The 24,788-nt window shown below is 44.5% G+C and overlaps 1 protein-coding gene across 3 annotated transcripts in view; it reads left to right on the forward strand.

Annotated features, from left to right (window-relative positions):
• The first annotated feature begins 6,728 nt into the window (after window positions 1-6,728).
• Window positions 6,729-24,788, forward strand: part of HLF (HLF transcription factor, PAR bZIP family member) — a 35,227-nt gene continuing 17,167 nt past the window's right edge. For 2 of the 3 annotated variants that reach the window (XM_030461657.1, XM_030461658.1), the window contains exons 1-2: window positions 6,759-7,070; window positions 8,409-8,744. In XM_030461657.1, coding sequence (XP_030317517.1) covers window positions 6,965-7,070; window positions 8,409-8,744 — 442 coding nt within the window. In that variant the 5' untranslated portion in view covers window positions 6,759-6,964. Of the gene's footprint in view, window positions 7,071-8,408; window positions 8,745-24,788 lie in introns of all 3 variants that reach the window. The other variant, XM_008494463.2, reaches the window with a different exon arrangement.

Here is a 24,788-nt window from a genome sequence, read left to right on the forward strand (position 1 = left end):
AACTGAAAGTGGGAGCACATCAAAAAAAGTGTGTGGGGGGGGAAACCCAAACCAGGTTCCTCTGCGAGCCTTAATGATTCTAAACCTACAGAATAAGCTACATACAGATTAATAATGTGTTTCTGCACTACTTGCTGCTCTTCTAAAATATGTGCAGTTGCAGTGATTCTTTCATAAAGAGACACAGCATGGTTTTACTGTCTTTATGCTTAGAAGCCTGATTTTTTGTCTGTAGGAATCTTCCTAGTGTTCTGCAGAAGGTCAGGCTTTATGGCCAAAAATGAGAGGTTTACCACATTTCGGGGTTCCATATAATCTAAACCCATGGCATTAAAACTAGTTTGGGGTTTTGGTTTGGTTTGGGTTTTTTTGTTGGTGGTGGTTGGCCTTTTTTGTTGTTTTTTGGTTTGGTTTGGGTTTGAGGTTTTTTGTTTATTTTGGTTTTTGTTTAATTGGTTGGGTTTGTTTGGTTGGTTGTTTTTTTAAGAGGAAAAGCTGGGAGGAAGGTGGCTGTCACAGAGCTGATCACAGAAGCACAGGACAGAAAGAGATCCAAGCTCAGGGCAGCTTTGCAAACCCAAGGCCCAGGGTGCTCATCACTTCAGTGGCTTCCCCAGACCTCATGGAAGAACAGGGGGTTTTCCATATCAAGTTCTACAGATCCAGATCTGATAAGCCTGTGCATGCACAACACTTCAGGCTAAATTCTGCCTGACCTTCCCCAGCATCCTGCCTCCAACAAGCTCTCTGAAACCAGCCATTTGAAGTCAGAGAAATCTGGGTCATTGACTTCAACAGAAACTCTGAATCAGGAGGAGATGCTCAGCTCCTGCCCCTTCCACTGCTCCCTTCTGCTACAGCTCTGCCTGGGGATGGGCTGGTTTATTCTGTGCTCGTGGGTGCTCTTCCATCTCCAGTAAAACCAATGCCAGCTTCCAAAATCAAACAGCCTGAGCATGTGAGAACAGCTATTTCTAACTGTCTTTCTGCTGCATGCAAGCCAAAAGTGAGAGAAAGGAAGAGGAATGGAGCTCAGAGGAATAAATGGAAGGATCAAGTTGTTTCTCCCCTTGGCACCAGCTGGGATTTGTCCTTATTCAGGGGGAGATCTGACTGGAGACCAGGCCAGCTCCTCCCTTGGGGCTTGCTTGAATCCAGCTCTGTCATCTGGCTCCTCACACCTATGGGGTCTAAATAATTCACCAAGGGCAGCAGGTTCTTGAAACGGGCTTGAGAGGCTGGTTAATGCTTTACAATGTTAAGGTTGCTTTAAAAATCATAGCAGAGCATTTGTTCCAAAAACACAGTCATCGCTGAGAGTAACACTTGCTGAGTTCAAACCAGGTCAGCTCCCCAGGCAAGTCCATGTGTTTGATCTACTGTCATGGTAAAGGCTGACTGTAAACTTTGGCAGAGAAAAGTATTAATCTTTCAACTCATAGCATATAAGCAATGACTAGTAATACCTATTTTTCTTAGAACTGGAATGCCTTTTGGAACCAACCCAGATTACTTAAGAAAAGTTCCTCTGCCATCACCCAAAAGCAGTTCCAAACCTGTCTCTCCCCCATTCAATTAAAATTTTAAAAATAAAATAATAATAAAAAAAAAAAAAAAAAAAAAAAAAAAAAAAAAAAAAAAAAAAAAGAAGAAGGCGGGGGCAGCTCATCATGGTTCATTCAACAAGCATTTTTCTTCTTGTGAGGAGCCACAGCAGCTTGCTCAGCTGCACACCACATGGACAATAAACATCAATTTTTCAGTAATTCAGCACTGTTGGTAGCAGCTTTCACTTGGGAAGCCAAGCCACTTCCAGAATGTCTCCGGTGGTGAAGGAAGTGGGTGACAGGCTTTGAGCCCTGGTGCTCCTCAACCTTGTCTTCAAAAGCTGCTGCTTTTTAGCTCCAGTTGGGGTGTGGGTATCTGAATGTCCTCTGGGGCTTTTTCTGTACCTCTGAGCTACGTGTCATGGAGCAGAGCTGGAAATGTTCCCCCTGGGTGAGGCCAAGCTCAGAGCCTTTTCTAGGACAAATTAGAACTAAAACGAAGGCTGATTCTCCAGTCTCTTCAAGTTCTCATCTCTGGAATTTTTTTGTGCATCTCACTCGATCCTTTCATCCATTGGCTGAGGAAACAAACCCCCAGGTACCATAAAGCAGTTGCTTTTCTGACCTGCCCTGTGCCTTGACCCAAAAGTTTCCTCTCAGGCATTATTCACCCTCCCTCTGCACCTTGTGGGTTGTTGCCTGTCCCCCTCACCTGCGATTCTTTTCTCCAGACAGAACACATTTAAAAGGAAAAAACCTAAGCGGGGAATCGAGTGCCCGTGGCAGCTCAGCTGTGGCTGTTTTCACACCTGAGCAGGGGAAGTTTTGCTCAAGTTCAAAGGATTTCTTGAACTCCACATCCAGAACTGGCTCCTCTTTAACCCTGAGCCGGGATGAGGCGTTCAGGGGATCGGATCCTTCAAGCCCATCACAGCTCGGTCCATTGGGAGCTCCCGGTTACGGGGGGGTTACAGCCCCCGCCTTCCAGTCCAGGACCGGGTGCTGCTCCATCCCTCGGGACTCCCCTGCATCCCTGTTCATGGAGAAAACACCAGTGGGTGCCACAGCAGAGGGCAGGGAGCTGTTTCCCAATGAACACTTCCACTCACGAGGAAAAAAAAAAAAAAAAAAAAGAATATTCAGGTTTTTATTCAATCTTTAATCTTAAGCAGGGCTAAGAGCAGACTGAAAGGGGACGAGCAGCCCGTGCCAGGGGTCACAGCGGTCGGAGCCGGAGCTTCCCGTTCCCCCCAGCTGACGGATCTCGGAACCCCGGCCCAATTCCTGACCCCACCCGCCCGGCCGGTAGCTCAGAGCTCCGCGCTGTGCGGGAACGGCAGACGGGGGCTCCCGCGGCTCTGACGGTTCCTCCTCGACAGCAACCGCACGCGGTTGGGCCCGGGCGGAGCCGGTCCCGGTCCCGCTGCCGGTCCCGGTGCCGCTGGGCCGGGTTCCCGCGCCGGGGTCACGGGAGGTGACGCCGCGTTCGGGGCCGGCGCGCGGGGGCTGCGCGGGGGAGCGCGCGCGCGCCCCGCCATTGGCCCAAAGTAGGTCAGCCCGCGCGCTCACGTGACGGGGCCCTCGCGCGCCTTTCCCCCCGGCTCCGCGTGACGGCGGCGCGCGGGCGGGGCCCCGGGGGCGGGAGCGAGGGAGGGCGGCGGCGCGCGACCCCCACCCGTGCCCCTCCCACCGCGTGGAGCCGCCCCAGAGCCCAACCGGGACCCCCAGAGCCCAACCGGGACCCCCTGAACCCAACCGGGACCACCTGAACCCAACCGGGACCCCCAGAGTCCAACCGGGAACCCAGAGCCCAACCGGGACCCCCTGAACCCAACCAGGACCGCCCCCCGCCCCAAGGCTCATCCAGGACCCTCCCCCGCCCCGCGTCTCCGCTGCCGTCGGTGCTGAGGTCAGCGCCCCGCAGCGCAACCCCACGGGGTTGGGCCGCAGCGCCGGTGGGGATCCCAGCGGGAAGGGCCCCTGCGGCTGCGGCCGTTTCCATCTGGAGCAGTTGGGCAGGGGGTGAAGCACTGCACGTGTCTGATTCTGAGTGTCCCTCCCGAGAAAAAATAACCCAAATAATCGCTGTTTGAGCTGCTCTGCAGGTCCTGTACTCAGCGCTGGTGAGGCCACACCTCGAGTCCTCTGTCCAGTTCTGGGCCCCTCAGTTCAGGAAGGAGATTGAGGTCCTGGAGCAGGTCCAAAGGAGGCAACTGGGCTGGTGAAGGGACTCGAGTACAGACCCTATGAGGAGAGGCTGAGGGAGCTGGGGGTGTTCAGGCTGGAGAAGAGGAGGCTCAGGGGAGACCTCATCACTCTCTACAACTCCCTGAAATGAGGTTGGAGCCAGGGGGGGGTTGGGCTCCTTTCCCAGACAACTTTCAACATGACAAGAGGGCAGGGTCTTGAGTTGTGCCAGGGGAGGTTTAGGTTGGAGATTAGAAAGAATTTCTTTACCGAGAGAGTGATCAGACATTGGAATGGGCTGCCCAGGGAAGTAGTGGATTCTCCATCCCTGGAGATATTTAAAAAGAGACTGGATGTGGCACTCAGTGCCATGGTCTAGCAACCACAACGGTGGTTCAAGGGTTGGACTCGATGATCTCTGAGGTCCCTTCCAACCCAGCCAATTCTATGACTCCATGATTCCTGAGGGGGGGTTGTTTGGAGCGCTGTTTCCAACACCCCAGGGCAACACCCGACCTGGCAGGGTGACCACAGGGTGTTGGGAAGCGGGTGTTCCCCTGCCCTGGGGGGGCTGTGCTTCCAAAAGGTACACTCAGCCTGGAGGTACGAGGACCCCTTAGAGGTGTAAAGGAGTTTTGAAATTATCTTTGCTAAAGTATTATATTTAAATAATCTTGGGAAATGGTACGTGAACTTCTGTGTACTTGAGATGAAAAAAAAGAATCTTTGCCATATAAGTGACCATATCTATGTGCTGAAAACAGTAGGGTCAGAAACGAGCATTGGCTAAGAATTTTTTTTCTGGGGACTGATTAAGATGTTTTCTATACAAAAACTAAAACCTAAATAACTAAATAACATAGTCCTTTATAAGCCATAAACCAAACATTTTGGTTAGGAAATGCAGAAATACAGTTGGTGTGTTGTTAGCTCTGCTGTGGTTGTGTTAGCCCTACCTGAGTGTAGCTGTGGGATCAGCCAGTGGTTGGACTAGCAAGAAGGGCTTGGGGACCACCTTGGAAAAGTTGGAAAACTCTTCACAGTTTTCCTGACTGTGGGGCAGAGCTGGTTTAGCATTCTCACCTACAAACTCCCAGCCCTTGCCTGCTGGGAACTGCAGCTGGATGCAGTCCTTGATGTCTGGTTGCTTCATTTGGTCCCATGTTTGCACAGATCTCAACATAATGTGTCCTATTCAACGTCAAGCAGCAAAACTCTACATTTTCCTGTCAATCTGCTGCACTGAAAATGCCATTTCTTTCAGTGGAGCACGTTGTGTCTGCAGGGGTCAATTAACCATGAAAACATAATTGAGCTTTCCTCACATCCCTAACAAACCTTGTTTGCTACAGGTGTTTCCCAATAACCCCATTACTTTTACAGCTTCTGCTTACTCTTCTGTCTTACTTGCTAAATCTCCTAAATGTATCCTTTTTTCTTTTTTTCTTTTTCATTTAAAATGCACAGAAAAAATATAATGTAACACATCTGCATATAGATTGTAAATTGTTGCCCTAATCTTGATGTCACTCACTCTGTACCTCTGTAATTAAAGGTTTCCAGTAACGAGCAATTTGGCCATCTGAGGCAACGTTGGTATGTGTACAATCATTTAATACTCTTGTGGCTTTTTTCCTGGTTAGGTGACTTTAAAAACTTCTGTGCTGCCACTACCACCTTCCTGCTGGAAGCCCCTCCAGTTGGGAAGCACTCTGCCTCCATGGCACACGAAGGTGCTTCCAGAACCCTGCTTAGCTGTGCCATAAAAGTGTTAATATTTATTCTGTCTCTGGTTCTGAAGGGCCGGACAACTGCGTTTGTCAGTCTTCAGGCTTGGGTTGTGCCAGGGCAATGCTATTGATTTGAATGTACTTTGGACTCTGATCAGTTGCTTGTTTTAGTCTGATCATTTGACCAGATGCTTGTCAGTGCACACAACCAGACACAAAAGGGCAGAATATAACTGTTCAGGGCAGACTTCAGTTCCTCAGCTTTTATTTCCAAATACTGGACACTCCAACTCAAAGTTTATGCACGTTATTTACCTTCATTTGCTTCTAATGAGTGCTAATGACTGCTTACTTGCTAACAGTAAAATAACTGACTTTTGCAGACACAGCAGCACCTAAATGTGGATGGGAAAGCTTTGCAAAATGTCATCCAAAAAAGACGAAGCTCAGGAAGACACAAATGCCTTCCAGCACCTGAACGGTGCGAGACTGAAGTTCTGCAGCAGCCGCAGCCGAAGCGGGTAAAAAGTCAGCGGTGTTTGCACCGCGGATCTTGGCCAGGAGAGAGGAAAACCCGTTCCGCCCCAGAACTGGGACGAGGTACCGGGAGCCCCGCTAGTGGTGACAGCTCTGTCACCTTGGGTTATCTTGGTACCTGGTGAACCAGTCTGCCTTCGGAAAACGTGGCAAAGACGTGCCGCGGCTACCAAACGAGATGTTCGCAAGCCCCGTACCGGGTGCACTGAGGAACGGATAAAAATACCCCCCCTGCCCGCTCCTCCGGGGCAGTTCGCTGCCCGGCTCCCCGCCTCCTTCCCAGTTGGCGCCCTTCATCCCGCGCTGCTCCCCGCTGGGCCGAACACCCCCGCCCCCCCTCACGCACCCGCTCGGCCCCGCTCCCTCAGGCCGCCGCTGCGGGGGTGCCCTCCGGTACGTCCTCCCCGCTGCCCTCACGCTCGGATGCACCGAGCGAGGCCGAGCATGGGAGCTCATTAACATTCCTCCCGGTTACCGGGGAGACGGCTCCCGGCCTCGGCCTGGCAGCGCGGCTCCCCACGGGAGGTCAGCGGAGCGGCCGCTGTTCCCCCCCCCTCCCCTCCCGCACCCACCCGCGCAGGAGCCGCCCCCGTCCCGCCGCGGGTAACGGCCGCCGCGCGTGCCGGGTGGGGGGGGCGGGGCGCAGCGCGGGGGCGGAGCCTCCCGCCACCTCCCCCGCACCAATGGCGGCGCCGCGCTGCGCCTGACGTCAGCGCCGGCAGCGCCTGCACATGGGCGCGCGGCCGGTGCGCGCGGCGCAGAGCGGGCGGCGGGAGCTGCGGTGGGGCCGGAGCCGGATTTGCGCGGCCCAGCGGCCTCTCCCGCTCCCCTGCTCCGGCGGCTTCCGGGCGCCCCTCGCCAGCGGCGCTCGGTTCGGCTCTGTGCCCGTTTCACCGCGCTTCGTAAAAGCGCCGCGAAAGGAAGGAACCGCTGCCCCGCAGCTGCCCTGAGGGGAAGCTCACCATGTCGCGACCGCTCCCGCTGAACCCCACCTTCCTACCTCCCACCTACGGCGTGCTGAAGTCCCTGCTGGAAAACCCGCTCAAGCTGCCGCTAGCTCACGAAGACGGTGAGGTTTCCCCGGGCAGCCCTCGTTCCCCCAGCCCCTCGGGGCCGGTTCCGCACGCCCCTGCTCTGCCGCTCGCAGCCCGGCTCCGTGAGGGCAGGCACCCCCGAAATGGCGACCCCCGTCCTGCCGTTACCTCAGTGACCGCTGCTTCGCTTTCCCTTTTTTCCCCTCCCTCCGAACCCCCCCTCTCAAGGCGATTAAGTAACGGGATGATTTCGGTAAGGGCGTTAGGAGGGGAGCGATGGGAGCCGGCGGAAGGCGCTGGGTTTTTCCATCACCGCTGCGGGGACGCCTCCGGCCGCCTGGAAAAAAAAAAATAAAAAAATTAAAGGGCGCGATTTGGTTCGGGTGAGGTGCTGGGTTGAGGGGGGCGGGCAGGGCGGCGGCGGGGACCCTCCCCGGCCCGACCCGAATCCTGGGGTGACCCCGTCCTGCCCGCCCTCCTTGGAACCGGCCCCTGGAGCCGGTAAGGCGAGGGGATAGAAAATTGCAACTTTTCTGGAAAGCTAAAGCAGCGCGGATATAATCGCTCCGTGTGTTTCTCTCGAATCGTTAAAAGCAGAAACCTCTGAAAGGTCTTGCGGAGCCAAGGCTTCTGTGTCCGCAGCTTGCCGGGCTCTGTTGCAGAGCAGCTCACGGGATTTCTCCGGGGTTGTTGCATCTCGTTAAAAAATGTGAAGAAGGCACGGTAGTTAACAGAAGCTTTATCAGTTCGGGCTCTTTCCAATCTTGTGGAGAAATCAAGTTTTTCACTTAAAAATGTATACTGAAAACAGCAGGTGTAGAAATCACTGGAAGCACCATTCTAACTTTTCCTTTGCCTCCACCTTTGAATTTTTCATTGTCTGTTCTGCACATCCCAATGGATATTTGACAGACTTTACTGTAGTTATCGGTATCCAGAAGTGCTGAACTGTTTAAGGGGTGGCAGGGCCGGGACCTCAGTTTAGAAATCTGACAGGATAATAAATTACAGGGATTTGAGGTTGAGACTGCACCTTTTCAAGAGAAAACCGCAGCACCTTCCAGTTTACTGTTACTTAAGTTGTCACTTCTAAGTCTGCTGAGTGTTTGTTAAAGCTGATATTTAAAGCCATGAATGCGATGGAATTATTAATTAAATATAGAGGAAAATCTCAGACATGGTTGAATCCAGGAAAGGTGTGCAGTTGGCATGACTCTTCAGTTCTCTACCAAATACAGTGAATCAAAGGAGTTATTTTTACAGGGGGAGTGTTCATTTGTTACATGTGAAAGTGCAGCAGATAGAATAGAAATAGTAGTAGCTAATATTTTATTTACTGAGCTCTTAAATCTTTATTATGTGTTTTCTTTAAGCATTCGGTAAAGAAAAAGACAAAGAGAAGAAATTAGATGATGACAGCACCAGTACCACAGTCCCTCAGTCAGCTTTCTTGGGTCCAACATTATGGGACAAGACACTGCCATACGATGGAGACACTTTCCAGTTGGAATACATGGACCTGGAAGAATTCCTCTCAGAAAATGGCATTCCACCCAGCCCAAACCAGCACGAGCATAGCCCACACCAGTCAGGTCTCCAGCAAGCTACCTCAGCATCACCTTCTGTCATGGACCTCAGCAGCAGGGCTTCTACTTCAGTCCATCCAGGCATGGTGTCTCAGAACTGCATGCAGAGCCCAGTCAGACCAGGTAAATCAGTCTTAAGAACTTCTGTGGATTTTGGCATGAGTCCCTCCTCCCCAGTGTAAATCATTGTTTCTCTGGTTAATTGACAGCCAGGCTAGAAAGGGCCAATATAATTGAAGTAATTCACACTCCAAAAATTAAAAATAATAGCTGTAGTTGTTGCTAAGTTGCCCTACTGGGAATTTAAGTTCTGTAAGGAAGCTGTGAGAATTCCAAAGAAACTTGCCTATTTTCTTTAGTTGGTAGCCTAACTATTACCAAGTAAAAAAAAAACACCCACAAACGGAATAGTAATATGTACATGTTGTGGTATTAAATGAACAGGGAGAATGACCATGAAAAAATTATTCCTTTAGCCAATAATTGATGTGAGAACACAGGACTAGGTTATTATTTTTAAGTTAAAACTTAATTTCAAACAGAAAGCATTGTAGCCATAAGTTTATTCTCTGTTGAGCAAAGTAAAATTTGCCACAGTATGTGTGGCAGGAGCTAAATTCTGGAACTGCATTATAATGCTTAAATCAGCATAAACTGAGCATAACTCTGACCTGATTTGATAACTTACATCCACAGTCACTTTAAGCTGTAGGCAATGAAAACACGAAGCCTAAATTCTGATTGCAGTTCATGGTTCAAACCTGTCAGTGGAAGTCTTCTGACAGTTGCATTGGCACTTGAGATCACCCCTTCAGAGACAGGAGCACCAATCTGGAAGAAGTGCTCTGCCCTGACATCAGCATGGCTGAGATAAAGCCAAAGGTGATTTTTTGTGCTCTTCACCCAAGGTTTGCTAGAGCAAAGTGTGCTCCTGAGAGCAGGAAACCACTCCTCTCCCTTCTGCTTGATCATTTGCCATGCTCAGTGTGCAAAGTCATTGTCAGATTCATCTGATAAGGAGGCAAAATAATTTGAAAGGACAAAAGTTGTAGAGCAGACATAGAAGAGACTTAAAAGTCTGCACCATTCCTTACTAAAAAGAAATTAAACATCCCCTAATAGACCCCAAACCTGTCAACAGATTCTTAGGCCTGGATTCAGAAGCGTGTGTTTAGTTGTTGGTTTTGGATTTTACTTCGTTTTGTATTTCATAGTTAACTAATAACTCATATGGGTTTCCAAAATTAAAATATATTTGGAGTTGGCAAGAGAATATAATAAAAATTAGAAAAGAGAAGAGAAGAGAAGAAGCTTGGCATTTTTCTGTGCCAGTTTTTTAAAATTGTGCATAATTGCTACACCATTTTCTGTCTTACATCCATGCATAAAATTAAAAGCAGATGATCTGTCCTCATTCTTCTTTTCAGAGGAGCCTGGTTAGGAGCCAGGCTCTTAACGATCACCTGTCAGAATTTATCTGTAATCAGCTGTCAGCCTGACTTTTCAACTCATTGATTTTTGAGTTTTTCCTCAGCTGTTTGCAGCTCAGGGTTACAAACTTTGGTCACTAGGTCTCCAGGCTTTTTTTTCCTGTTGCAAAAGATGTCCAGTCTCCTGGGCTAGGATGAAACATCTGAAGTTCCAGATGTTTTTTCCGTGTGCTATCTTGCCTTAAGAATAATATATTTTCTTTGTTAAATGTGTGTTTAAAAGAGAGCTCAGGTAATTTCTTGGAGTAATAGTTCCCTACCATTACAGATAGATACTACGACTTAATTAATTAGTCTTATCACCAGGTTGTTGAAATTTTTATGTACTGTCACATTAAAAATCTTCCTTTGACAATCTCTTTATAAGAGAAGATCATCTGAAGAGTTTAGCATTCAAGCAAGGTTTAAAATTAGGACAGTATGTCATTAAAACCCAAAATTTTTCTTAAAATTTAGCATGTAAGGTTGTCATAAAAGTGCCAAGGCAAATGTACTGCTTTGAAATATAAGTTATTCTGGCGGTAGGTGTTAAAATCATTCTAATGGAGTCTTTTGGTTAATATATAGTGAGACTTTTAATATATATTTTTTGGAGTAAAAGGCTGGGTTTTTTAATGGTATGAGCTGCTGTCCCAGTGTGTGGCAGCTATGATTTGCATTATTGTAATAAGCCCAAGAACAAATAGTATAAAATACAGGAATTAATTCTGTGTGATTTTATTTTTTGGAAAACAGAATTATTTTTTTTTTTAGGCAGTAGTAATTCTGCTAAAAATACTTCTCCGTGTCCTCTGATTTTTATATGGTAATCGAAGCCTGCTTGAACATGTGGATTCTGGCTGAAGGAAGAGTCAAATCCTGTACTGCTTAGGTCCTTACTTTAAATGTCCCCACAGCATTTGGCATCAGTGTGTCACGTGCAGTTGGTCACAGCTCCTGTACCTGTGTGTCCTGTGTGGATGTGCACAAGCAGGTAGAACACCAAAGTGGCACATGGACATGCATGGTGTATCTCAGACATTGTGGGTCTGTAGAAGAGTGGCATAAGAAGATTTCAATTTGTGCTTTATCTGTCTTTAGAAGCTAACAGTGTTGCCCAAATAATAGGTATCTTAAATCAACTCTGGAAGAGATCTGGAAATTTGCATTGGCATTCACTGAGAAGTGTCATCAGCCTCAGCAAAGCTAAGCTGACCCTGATGGTAAACATGACATTACAAAATCTTTACTAATTTTTTTTAAAGGTAAAAAAACCAACAAAAATGTTGATTATACATTTAGCTTAATTCTGTATTTCTAGCTCTGGTTGTCTAGCTGGTGGAAAATTATTTTGGTTCACCAATTTATCATGAGTTCTCTGGACCATAGCAAAGAATAAAGCGAGCACCTACTTTCCCCATAAATTCCTATTTGGGGAATGTACATGTAGTAAATACAGGTTTTCTCTTGAAGGGAAGAGACACAGAGTAACGGCTGTTGCAGGACTGGAAACTGTTTCTTTTTCACAGAATCAATTTTGTTAACAAAAAAGTGTTTTGATTTATTTTAGCATTGCGAACCATAATTCATTGTAAGGTGGAGCTGCATTTAAAACTTTTCTCTGTCTATATTAGATGATGGTTAGTTGGTTAAAATCTGTAGCCCCTCTCATGAAAACAGGTTTTAGAAAGTTAACTTTTAAGGTAACCTGTTACTGCAAACAAATTTTTGTGGTTCTTATCTCTTGCAGACCTTGTGTTGTCTTTTACCAGCTTTTTTGGTGGAATGTAAATCTCCATTCAACTGCAGAGTCTTTTAAGGAAATCGGGAGTATTTGTAGCTGTTTGTGTATAAAGGGAGGTTCATACTTTGCAGGTAAATAGTTGGTGGTTGCTTTTATCTGGCTCCCTCCCTTGTGTAGCCCTTAATCCCATGAATGGGGCAGCTGCTGGGAAGGGTTTGAACTGAGTGAATTAGAGTTCAGAAATATCAACTGAGTCTGATTCTTCTAATTAGAAGGTTTGGGGGGCGTTGTGGTTTAGATCTGAATTTTCTGTTTGCCACCAAAACCTCCCATGTAGGGCTGTGTCACAGGGATGCTGCTGACAAAGTTAGAACCTGTGTTTTATTACTGCCCTGGTCCTTCAGGAGGATAGGGACTGTCAGAGGCTTTGAAAAATATTCCCTCATTCTTTGTGTTCCTGTGACAATGATTTTTGGTCTGTGTTGTCTGGGTGGCTGAGTGCCTTAGTGTACTTGCAAAGAATCTACCAAAGCTTATTTAAGGAAGGAAAAAAAAAAAAAAGGCTTTTTTATCTTCTGTGGAATTACATTTATATGCAGTAACTGCAAGGCTTCGTTTTCAGTTTAAAAAAGAAAGGTTCAGGGGCACTTTAATCAAAAAGCTGAAAACTGTTCCCTGTTGAAGTGTACTGACACTTCCCCCCTCCTCCCCAAGAGCACAGATTTTATTAAATGCCATGTTTTATTTATTCAGCCGAGATAGTTCATGCAGAGCACAGTATCCATTACCTTCTTGCAGCTTACTGAGCTGTAGTGATTGACACTGGGTGTGATTGGGTGGCTTTCAGCATTTTCCTTTCACTGGGGTTTGTGATAGGCACAGCAGCAGCTGGGAGAGGTTTGGTCTTGCTCCATCCAGCCTCAGCCTCTCAGCTGCATTCTGGGGATGACTTGGTGAAGGGGGCAGCCCACAGAAGGGTGTGTGTGCAACACTCCCTTTATTGCAGTCTTCCTTCCCCTGTGTTTGTTAATGTGACCTCCTCTTCCAGCACAAGCACACTCTTGGTAGTGTGAGGAGCAGCATTCCCAGCAGCCAGAATCCTCTCTGAAGCTTTAATCATTGTTCACAAGCCAGTTACCAGGTGTTGTATGAGCCCCCCTTCTCTTCCAGTCGAAGGACTCTCCCTCCAACACCAAGAGGAGCTGGGAATTTCCTGACCTTTGCTCTCCCACGTGAGGCCATGGGAATGAGGAGCCAGAGGTTGGTACCAGAGCTGCTCTTCACATTGACTCTCACGTGAGGCTTTGGAATTGGTTGCCTCATGACCCTGTGCCTTTGGCACGTGGCTGTTCCCTGTGCAGCCCTGCTCAGCGTGGCTTCTGCTGGAGCAGCAGGCAGGGCTGTGTGCTTCTGCCCTTACCAGCCCATACCCAAACTGCAGGGGGATGGAAAAGCTTCACTCCGGATTGCCACGGCAAGAGAAAGGCAATGTGTGAGACAAGCCTCAGAAAATTGCTTTGCTGGATCAAAGGAAGATGCAAAAGACATTCAGGCAAATATTAAAAATAGCTTGTCACATGAGAACAGGGGAAAAGTGCTGAACGCACAACAAGCCTGCTTAATGCTAGGAGTGAGAACACTGTGTCTCTTTCAAGAGATCTAATTTTAATATTCACTGTTAAATGTTGATTATTGGTTAAATAATTACTTGGCTGCATGAAAGAACATGAAGATAATTCAGAGTTCAAACAGTAAATAGCATGAAACATCTTGGGGTTTATGTGAAACTTTAAAGTACACCTGGCCCGACTCTTCAGTTCTCATCAGGAATTGTACTCTCTCCAGAGATAGAGGTACTTAAGCAAGTAAGAGCTATTCAGTGTCAGGAAGAGGATATACGGAAGGAACAAGTAGGATTTATTTTTTTTTCCCCCTCTTAGGAAGAAAATTCAAAGATGTCTGCATGTCTAACTTGTTGCAATTACCTAGAAATAATTCAGTGTCTTTTTTGAGGCCTGGCTTCCCATTTCTAAATCTATCAGGGTCTGTGATTGAGTGATTCTCTTGTGCAGTTATTTGATTTTTAAGAAGCAAGTACACGCAGAAGTATTCCATAAAACAGTGCTACAGTTAGAAGACCTCATCAAAAGATGTATATGAGGGTGGCTTAGGTACTACCTGATTAAATGAAACTGCTAGGAAACACATTAAATTGTTCAATCCCTACATATTTGTATGACAGCAGATTGGCAAAAGTGGGAGCTGGCTGTGGCCAGGTTCTGCCCAATTAGTCTCAGCAATGAGCACTTGAGTTCTGATATGTTGTTACTGATTTCAGTATTGCTCAGCAGGCAAGCAACTTGTTGACTGCTCTCCATCAGCTCCTAGATGGGGCAGCAAAATGTTACCATTCACTCTCTTGTCATTCATCTTTCTGGATATTTTGTTGGTTTGTTTTGTGTCTTTTTTTTTTTTAAGGGAGGGTGATAGTTTTTGGTATGCCAGTGCAGTTTTCCTAGGATGGAAGGATAGAGTCATCACTGGTAAAGAGAACTTTGGAGCATGGTGAAATTAGAAGATTGGTTGGTGGGATAGGCAGATAATCAAGGCTTTTCAAAAAAAGAAGGTTTAAACCTCAAGTCTACTTTACTAAATAGAATAAGTTATACATAATGAGTTAATATAGCAAAAAAATATAAAATGAACAGCTATCAAAATGAATGCATGGTAGACATGTTTTATAGCTTGTATGGCTCTTTTTATGGCTTTTTAAAAAATTTATTTAAAAACAGCATTGAAGAAGCTGTCAGTTCATCATGAATCTGAATTTGATCCCAAGAGCTTTGTAGTGCAGAGAGAGCTAACACAGGTGGGCAAGGTGGTGTGTGTTGCAACATTTCATTTGGGTTTTTTCTTGTTTATTTTCTTTTCTATTAGAGCTCTTCATAGCACTTCAGCTTGGCACAGCTGAGGTGGTATCCATCAAGTGTTAAACGAGAACAGGTTATTGTTCAACTTCTCCCATTTCTGACATGCTTGAAACTTGTACCAGTCATGCTTCCCTGTCCCACTCTGAACTAACTCTCAGCAGGGCAAGATTTGGCCCAGATTTTCATTGCACTCCATACATCATCATTGCTTAGCTTCTCTTATGTGGCATGCTCTTGCTCTGGGGTTCTCTGCTTGACTTCGAGAGAAAGTAGCTTTACCTCTTCATCTTATTGGTAGCATTCTCTTGTTCATATTATTTGCCATTTAATGAAAACATGCATTGAGGATTTCAGGCTCTCAGCTTGTGTTTTCAGGAGGAAAATAATCTAAATTGCATTAGGGTCCTAGAAAACTCGGGTTCTTATTAAGTTGAACACAAATCTAAATTAGTACTGAAACAAAGCTTGACAGGAATGCACAGAGTGATGTATTAGCATGCATTTACCACAAGCAGATGCTAGAGTGAGCTACAGCAGTAACTCATCTGTAACAAAATGTCATCCTTAGGTATGTAGGTGTATAAATGGAGAGACAAAAATACATAATTTGTAAAAGATTTGTTGAGGATGGAGAATGGTTTTTAAAAAAAGTTCTTTTCCAATTAGCCTTAGGGAGCTGAGCTTGCTATGAATTCTTTGTTCTGGAACATGGCTGTGGACAATAGGTCAAAGATTAAATAATTCATTACAGAACTGGTTGGTACTCCTGAATTTAATAAACAAATAAATGAACATGGATCTCCATCCATAGCAAGATCCATTGCTTTCTGTAGCAACAATTGGATTTTATTTTTTGAGTTTTTTTTTTTTTTTTTTTTTTTGAACACTTGCAAAGCTCTTATGAGGTGACCAGTAATTTAGCAGTTGTGACACTGGTGAAGCCCTCAAAACAGAAATTAAGTGCAGTCTTGGTAGTCACTGCTCCTAACTGAGGTTCTCAGAAGCAAGGAAGGAAACTGCAGATTGCATTTTGAAAAACTAGAGGAAAAATAATGTGTAACTTCTGAACACAAAATACTCCTGCAGAACTCAGTTTGGCAAAGCAATCAATATTTTTAGCACAGCAGATTACTGAAATAATAGCTCTAAACCTTCTTTTTGAAGACTATGTTACTCAAGGCTGCAGAATATAAAACAAAGTCTCAAAGCAATAGGGCTGCATTGGAACAGAAGAGATGACTTAAAGCAATTTAGTAATTTTTAAAAACTCGCCATTTCAACATTTGTGAGTCCTCCTCCAGCAAGTAGTCTGCTTAAAAGACAACTGTGTGCTTAGCTTCAAATACTTAATAAGTTGGAACTAAAAGCTGAAAACCAAATCCTGTTCTTCATCAAAACAGAGAGGGTTAAACCTGACTTAATTTGAAGAACCCTGCAGCAGTCAGCCTGTTCTCTTTGTGCTGTGTAGAGGAAATTCAGATGTTACTGATGTCTGTAACCCCTGCAGCCCCTCCTTGCAGTGTGGTCATTTGGCCGTTTCATGTATGTAACTCTTGCAGCTCACTCTGATACACGGGCGTTGGGGTAATTTATTTTTTTTTTCCTGATTCGCTATAAAACCAAGCCATATGCAGTCATGCTAGGTATGTGTGGCCTCTTGCAGGATCCTGCTTCATGATTTTTGAGCATATTTGCTGATTTTAACCAAATGTGGAAAGAAAGTTGTAATTCTGAAAGAGTAATTAACATTCCTAAAATTTCATGAGAATAGATGAGTGGATAGGAAAGGAATATGATACCGAGCAGGAAGAGCTGTAATGTAAATGTGCATTTTCTACATCAGAGAATTTACATAAGGCTTTTAAAATGCCTGATCTGAGTGAGATGCATCTGGGAAAGCTAACATTTTAGACACCATGAGGTGTCAATTTACTTTGAGAAATTAATTTGTAATGTGTGTTGACAGGGGGTGTCCCAATCGTTTTTCCACCATTATTCTTTTAAAACATTCAGCTCCTGGAGCCCTGTGACACTCCGAGGTTTCATTTAAAAATAGAAATTAGAAAACCAGCTTTAGGGTTTGTAGGCAAGATCCTGAAAGCAGGGAACCCAGGCAATTTAATTATCTCATTTAGCTTCAAAGTTGAGCACAATTTTACCTAAAAATTTTTGGAATTTTCCTGCAACCTTTATCCTGTTCCTCCCGTGTTGCAGAAGCACTTCAGCTCTGCTGCCCTGTTTGAAATCTGCCTTGCAGTCAGCCAACCTAAAATTTGAGGGGTGTTATCACAGTTTTGCAGTGTCACACTCGGGCAGGTGTCCAAGGCACCTTGTGTAGGTGTCTTGCCATTCATGTCGGCCGTGGCACCGCGCTCGAAGCTGCCTTGTACGGTTTGTGCTGGTCAACAGAACTTTCCCCTCTGCCACCGGGGTCTGGGGTGGAGGTAGGTTAGAAATGAATGAGAAACAGAGGAGAGTGAGAGTGAGCTAAAAATGTTGAGGGATCAAAGAGGAAAAGTAGGTCACAGCAGGGTATGAGTGAGGGGAGGAGGACTGGGGGGGAGCGCAAGCGGGGGGAAGATTTGTTTTCCTATTGGCTTTTCAAAGTTGTGCAATTTAAGAATTGGATTAACCTGATACGACTTTATTTTTCTGCCAGATTAGATATGTTGAGTTTCTTGGCATTGTGAATTGTACAGTACATTGTGTGCTGTAAATATGGGTGTGTCGGGATAAAGCTGCAGTGACACAACATGCTCGCGGTATAACGCGCTGCTGGGTGGACTCCCTAGCTCCCTTCAGGTCCCATTCCCTCTACCCCTGAGCACCCAGACTTGTTAGGGCATTCAGAGATCTGCTAGAACCTCACTGTGTTCCTGTGTTCTGCTTCCAGTCCAGCACCCAAGACATTTTGATACCCTCTGTGGTAAGGTAACTCTTGTCTGATGCCTGGAAGTGCATTTGGTCTGGCATTGGCTTATGCTATGTAAAGCATCTTGAGCATGAAAAGACATTTGAGAGTTTTTTCCTACTTTCTCAGGGTTAAATTACAGAAAGTTTGCTGGGAGGTGTTTTAAACCATGTCAGTGACATCCAGCTAAAGTTTGGAAGAGTAAAAAATCAGTTGCAGATCTAAAAAACTGGAAGCCATGAGCTGACTGCTGTTTGAAGTACACCACAGCCACATAGGGATGTCAAAGGAAAATTTTTGAGCATACATTTGCTCGGTGGGTATTGTTCTGTATTACATGGATCCTGAGATAATTCAGTTTGGTGTATCTGTTCTGTATGCTGAGCTTGCCCCATGAAGTAGCTCAGTCCTCTTTGCTTACTGCAGAGTAAGGGTGGAGTAGGGACTGGCTTTCAACTGAGGCAGCGCAACTGCAAAGGGCTGAATCAGAGCTCAGTTGAGCTGGGTGAGCATTGCTCTGGAGATCATAAGGAGTGGGCAGACTTTGGGGAATGAAACCATGGATGCTTTAGAGCAGCATTGTTTAATTCCAGCTCTTGGTTTCCAGACCTTTGGGGACCCCAGCTACCCAAGAGGTCAGTCACAAGGGACTGACTGTAGGATGGCCTTTGTCACTGTCTAGGGGCCTGGCCTCTGTATCAATACATGTACCCTGACAAAGGAGGAATTAATTCTCCTGCCTGTAGTGAAGATTATTTCTCTTGGATGACAAAGGCACAAAGAACAGATAAGGTTAGACACCAGGACTGTGTCACGTTCCTTAGCCATATGTTGTTACAGTGCCTTACTTGAACTGACAAAGGTAAAAAACAAGGGAGTTTGCTCATGAGAGGAAGGGATTTCTAAGGTGGCAGTTGTCTGGTGATTGAGCCATTTTTTGAGAGTAACACAAACTGAGTAAAATGGAGCAAGAGGTTGACCTTGTGAACTCCTCCATCACTGCTGTGTACGTAAATCTGAGAATTAGTAGAAAGCACAGCATACTTCAGTTAACCTGCTTGTCAGCTTTTTGAAGAGGTTAAACCACAAGCGTTCAGCTACAAAAGTTGGACAGCTGCAGTTTGGGTGTCTACTTGAACCACCTTAGCTGATTTTGTCTCGGCCCTTAAAAAATGAGGGCATGGATTGTCCAGACTCTGAAACCTGGCATTCATACATCTGTAATCACATGGCTGCCCTCAGGCTGATCTTTCTGTTGGACTCGACTCATCACCAGATTTAAGAAACACTTTTTCAAACTCTCTTATCTGTTCAATTTTCTCAGTGAGACGTGGTTGAAGTCATTGTTGAAAATTGTGGTAGTGCCCATCTGGAAGCTGTTCAGAACACGTGAAAAGAAATCATTAGGTAAATAGAAGGAAAGAACTGGAGGTGTAATTGTCAACTCGTGTTGTGTCTCTGATTTCACCAGCTGCTGCACGTCTCTAGGTTATCAATTTATTTCTGGTAAAAAGTAAACAAATCTCACTTTTCTTAGGGACTCTCGAAAGCTGTTTCATCTGAGTTCCCCTTATCTGTAGCAGAGATTTACTTCTGAAGCCTTGCATTTAGAGGATTTTTTTTCTGCTTCTACATGCAACATGTTCTCACGAGTCACATGCACTTCTGATGTTGGCCAGGGGTGCTGTTTGTCTTTAAGTCAGTTATATAAAAACATCATTCTCAGTGCTATGAAAATATAACATCATCAGGTTAGCTTTTATCCCATTAGACCCTGCATATTTTTCAGATTGAATCCTTTGGCCAAACCCTATCCTACTTCATGAATGTTTTTGTGTTCAGTAGTGCTACTTGGTGGCTATTTAAGTTGTCAGAAGAATCTGAGCCCTAGGGGCTGTATACCAGCCTCAGGGTTATATACCTCTCCTGTTTGGGGCCACATCCTGAGAGGCCTCAGTACCTCTAATTCTCCTGAATATGGAATTTGAAGTCACTCAGCATTTTACATTTTTGAGCCACTGATGGGAAGCTCTCATAGTCCTCTATGATAAAGAATTAATAATGCCTTTTCCAAATCAGATCCTTTCAGGGTCTCCATCCTCAAAAGAGCTGGTGGCATATAACTCCTACCAAAATCCAGGTGCTCGGCCCCATGAACCCAGGTAACACCTTGTTGAAACACGGCACCTGCAACACTAGTGTTCAAGCCAAACCCCTTAACCACTTTTTCTGTTGTCCTTCAGCATGTAGCCCAGGGCTTGTTGTTTCCAACTTTCTCACGTTTTCCCAGAGCTGGTGGTGTGTACAGTCTGCAGATCACATTTACCCAACACAAGGAAATCAGCTTGGCCCGACAGGCTCCTTCATCACGTGGCTGAGAATGTGTTCACTCTGTTCTGCCAGACTGGGGCTAGCTGAGCAAAATACAGTGAAGCTCTGGGCTTCTGGCCAAGCTTTTATTTCAGTTTGGAGCTTACAGCCACATATTTGCTGTTTGGCAGGACATCCACTGGGGTATATTTGGATAGTAATCTAGCATTGTTTTCCTGCTTTTTTTCTTCTCCTTTATTTTTTTTTAATGCACACAGATAGTATAATCCCAAGTCTTACTTTGGCCAATCTGTACAAGATTTCTCAGTGTGCACCGTTATGTGTATGCACTCAACTTGTAGCCATGACCTTTGATAAATATAAGTCAAAGCAATTAACTTGCTTTTATTGAAAAATTCTGGATATCCTACTCTTTGCCCCCTATGTGCTGATAACAGAGCTGTGTTGTTACTCTTTCCAAGATCAAAAGCTTCACTAGGGTTTGATTGAAGTCCAATTATGGAAGGAAGTAGCTGTGCTGGAGCTCTGAAAATAGCAATAATTGTTAAAATAATAAAGTGTGTCCTTGTGTGTCTTTATAATCTTTAAAACTTCTTTTAGGGGGAAGGGGGTGGCTTTCCTCTAGTTTTAAAATGAAAATATTAGCAAATGTCTTGGGAAAATAGGAGTGTGCTGTTAGAACAAGTTTCCCTCTCTGGATTTCTTATTTCAGTTCTATTCTCCACCCCAAGCTTGCCTTCCTCTTAAACATTTTGCGTGCAGCCTGACTCATGCAGGAAAAAGAAAACTGGATTTGATTTTCAACTGTATGGGAGGCTTTGGGTTTGGGGGGATAAAGGCTTTATGATGCAAATTCATTTCTTTCTCTATTAAACAAAAATAGGCTTTTTAAAACGCAGCCTGTTTTGGAAAGTTGGCTCTGGGTTCTAAAGCCCAGCATCTTCTGAGGGCACCCTTATATGAAAAAGTGGTACCAAAAGACATCATGCTTGGGGAGGGGATACAGCACAGGGTTGGAAGCAGTTTCTGTTACTTTTGAAGGGGCATTTCTTGAAACTGGGGGGTGTTGGTTGCTTGGCTTGGTTGGGTTTTATGTGGACAGTGCTGAACCTGGAAGCCTGTTTTTATGATGATTTTTATCAGACACTGAGCTGTGTCTGGGCAGATAAAAACTGGCAAAATCTGGAATACTTATCCTCTAATCTGTATGTTGTAATTTAGGATGGAAATTTACAGTTGCCTTTTCTAAGCCTTCCCTGCATCTTCAGAGAGGAGAACCTGGAGGGAAGAGGCGAGATGCTGGTCTGAGGCCAACTGAGAGAGCTTCAGGAAGGGAGAGCTTGTTTCCTGGTGTTAAAACTCAGTGTGTATCAATGTACATCTTTTAGTTGCAGTGTTTAATTTATACATCAAGGTGAATAAATAGAAACAAAGACGATAATATGGAGAGTGTGAAGTAAATCTGTTGCAATATGTTGTACTGATGGCTATAGGTGCTGCTTTGGTGATTATACATTTGTGACTTAAATCTATAGCAAGATTTACCCAGGGTTTGTAATTTTATTTTATTTTTATTTTTTAAATTATTTTAAAAAATATTATATTTTTTTTTCAAACTAATGTGCTTGCACACACGTCTGATAGAGAACAAGAAAGATAATCCCTGTGTCAAATTATCCCTCATGTGCTGTTTTTTTTTTTTTTTTTAGCCAACAGGACTCAAAATCACCAACTACTGCAGTAATTTCTTTGCATTATAGGTATTTGGTATCAAATAATGAGACCAGAGGATTGTACAGATCCAGAAGCCTTTCACATAAACCTTCAGAACTAGAATTTTTCCTGCCCCTTAATATACTAAAATAACAAGTCAGATCCTGTGATTTATTCATTGGAGTCTTACTGTTTTGCTCTCTCCATTCCATTGAGAATTATTTTGTCTGTCTTAATTTTCTTAAACAATTTAAAAATCATCTATTTATTCTGACCAGGAGACAGTTTGACGTATGTAGCATCTGTAAAATATTCTGCCTCAAATAGTTCAGTTCCCTGCTTTAACTGTGTTTGGATGGCTCTTTGGTAAACAAACGGCTTCATTGCCTTCTGGAAATTTCAGTTGTCAAAAAAACAACTTTAGCAAGGGGTACTCTGTTGGTCGGCTTAGAGATGTTTATACAGTCGGGAGCTTTAGTCACTCAGAAACAGCCTTGCCTGAGCTCTAGGAGCTGCTGAAACTCATCAAGCAGGTTCCTGCTAACCAATTATCCAGTTAAGCAGAAAGAGGAAAGGTGTTTCTCTTGCCTGGTTTTTCTTTAACCCATTCTTGCCCAGGCTTCAGGAATTGTGAGCATTCATGACACTGAACTAACAGCAGGGAGAGTAAGAAGAGGGTTAGGAGGGATCTCTGGTGTTGCAGATACTGATGTCTGCTTTAGTGTGTATCTCTCAAGTGGGCAGACACATGCAATTTCCAGCACAAATCCAGAGCACTCTGATTCTTAGCTGAGTCCTACCCAGCATCCCTCACCGAGCTTATGCTTATTGTCTTGTTTTAGCAAAATCCAAAAAAAAAAAAAAAAAAAAAATCCTCCCCTCCTCATCCCAAACCCAATAATGAATGTTTCATTGCTGCCAGAGCAAATTTGATTCCCAAAGACTCCAACTGTGTCTTGGTTGGAAGGCTTAAATGACTTGCATAATAAGTGCTGTGAATAACATAAAATAGCTCTTTCTAGTAGAGTTCTGGTTTTCACTGCATATTATAAGAATAAATAAATGTTCAGATGATAGCAGACAGCTGGCCTGTCCACATCTGATTGTCTTCCACATGGATTTTTAAGACAGGACATGTGCATCACTATTTTAATGGCTATCAATTCCAGACATGTCTGTGTAGAATTCAGAGCAATTGTCAAGTGGCAGTGTGGTTGTCAAACAAATAATTTTGCTTGTGATTACTAGAAATAGTAAATGAGTGGGTGGGGTAAGGTGAAAAGATATTCTGTATTCCAGGAGAAAACAAGAGGATGTAATGGCTTTCCTTACTGCTGTAACAAATAATAACTTGGGGAATACTTTTCTTCCTTCCTACTACAAGCCTTAGGAATGGGTTCCATGACCAGAATCTCTGTGGGTTCTCTGCTGAGTAAAGAGGCTCCTGCAGCCTTCCTTCAGCCCTAGGGAGTTAAGAGTTCATTTACCTTGTTTTCACAAAGTTGGCAGTAATACATGTGGATACCTCTCTGCCAAATTTATTTGAAATTAGCAAAAGCTAGGCAGATGTGACCAGGTATTCATGGTTCTTGCCCACAGGTGAGCTCTGTGCAGGCAGATTTACAACTGCCCAGGACCTATGTTTGTAGAAATTAAGTGTAATTTGGTGACTCCATTGTTTGTTTTGAAGTGACTGGAAATGCTGAGGAAGAAGCAGATATAAACACCAGCTTAGGCTGGGGGTGTGACAGAGCTTGATCCAGTAAGTCTGAGCTGTGCTAGCAGCTGAGTGCTCTGTGCAGTCCCTTTGCCTATGGACAGGACTTTCTCTGGTTTCCTGAGTGGCCTGGAGCTATAACTGAATATTTATACTGTTCCACATTATTGCTCTGTTTTTCTTTTTAAGGAAGATTTGTAAGTGCAGAAGTTGGAATGTGTGTTGGTAGCAAAAATTTAATAGAGCCTTTCTGTCATCAGGATTTTATTGAATTTTACTTGTGCGTTGAATTCTCAAAGATCTTATCCAGCAAAATGGAGGCAAAGGAGGTAGAACCAAGTTCTTGAGTTACTGAGCAAGAGAGCTGCAAAACTGGATGACCACTTCATCCCTAGCAGCTAGGAGAAAGTTCCTGAAACAGAGAAAGATGTGTTGAGACTTCTGCTTCAATAAATGCATCTTCCAGGCTGCAGGTCAAGTGAGTGAGGTACAGGAGTTGAGCAGTGTATTATGTACAGTGGATGGGCAGCAGCATCTGAGCTGGGTGTGAACTGTGTGGAATGTAGGTACATAAGTGGCCTGGGCATGAGGAAGCAAGATTAATTTTTTTTTTTAGCCTGTGAATAGATAAGTTACTTCTGGTGAAGTGCACCAGAACGCAGGGTTGGCTTCCATAGAATGAACACATTAAAGGTGGCACAAAATATCTTCACCATGAGACTAGCCCTTAGTTTATTTCTGAAACTCTGGAGCAACATAAATCTGGTCAGTGTAATTTTCTTTATTCATTCTGTATTAGTAAAAGGAGAACAAATCAAAATGTTCTATAAGCTTTGCTACAGTAAAAAAAAATTTCTATGGCACAGCTCTGTTTCATGAGATTTTTTTTTCTTATATCCAAAATATAGAGGACTTTAGAATAGAAGAAGAAAAGCAGCATATCTGAGTTCAAGATAAAAAAAGGTGATCTTTGTGACAGAGACAGCAGAAATTATGTGATATGACAGTTGCTGTAGCAACACCACCTACTTCATGAAAATCAGAGTTAACAGGAGTGTAAAAGGTAAAGCCCACATAATTTTCCAAACCTATAAGTTCTTGCTGCCCTCAGCTTGCAGTGCTGTCCAACTCTCCAGTGTTTCCCCTTTCATTTGGGCACAGGCACTCCTTTTTCTGCATGGCCAACTCCTGCAGACCCAATCCTGGGTCATGTAGTTATTGTTCTGCAGGAGCAGTGAAATCTGCAGTGTCTTTGTCTACAAGTGCCCCTGTGCATATGAAGAAAATGGCACAAAGGGTTGTGTCATGGCCCATCCATCCTCCCCATGCTCCAAAAAACTTTGGACAACAAA

The sequence above is a fragment of the Calypte anna genome, chromosome 18, assembly GCF_003957555.1.
Source record: "Calypte anna isolate BGI_N300 chromosome 18, bCalAnn1_v1.p, whole genome shotgun sequence".
NCBI lineage: Eukaryota > Metazoa > Chordata > Aves > Apodiformes > Trochilidae > Calypte > Calypte anna.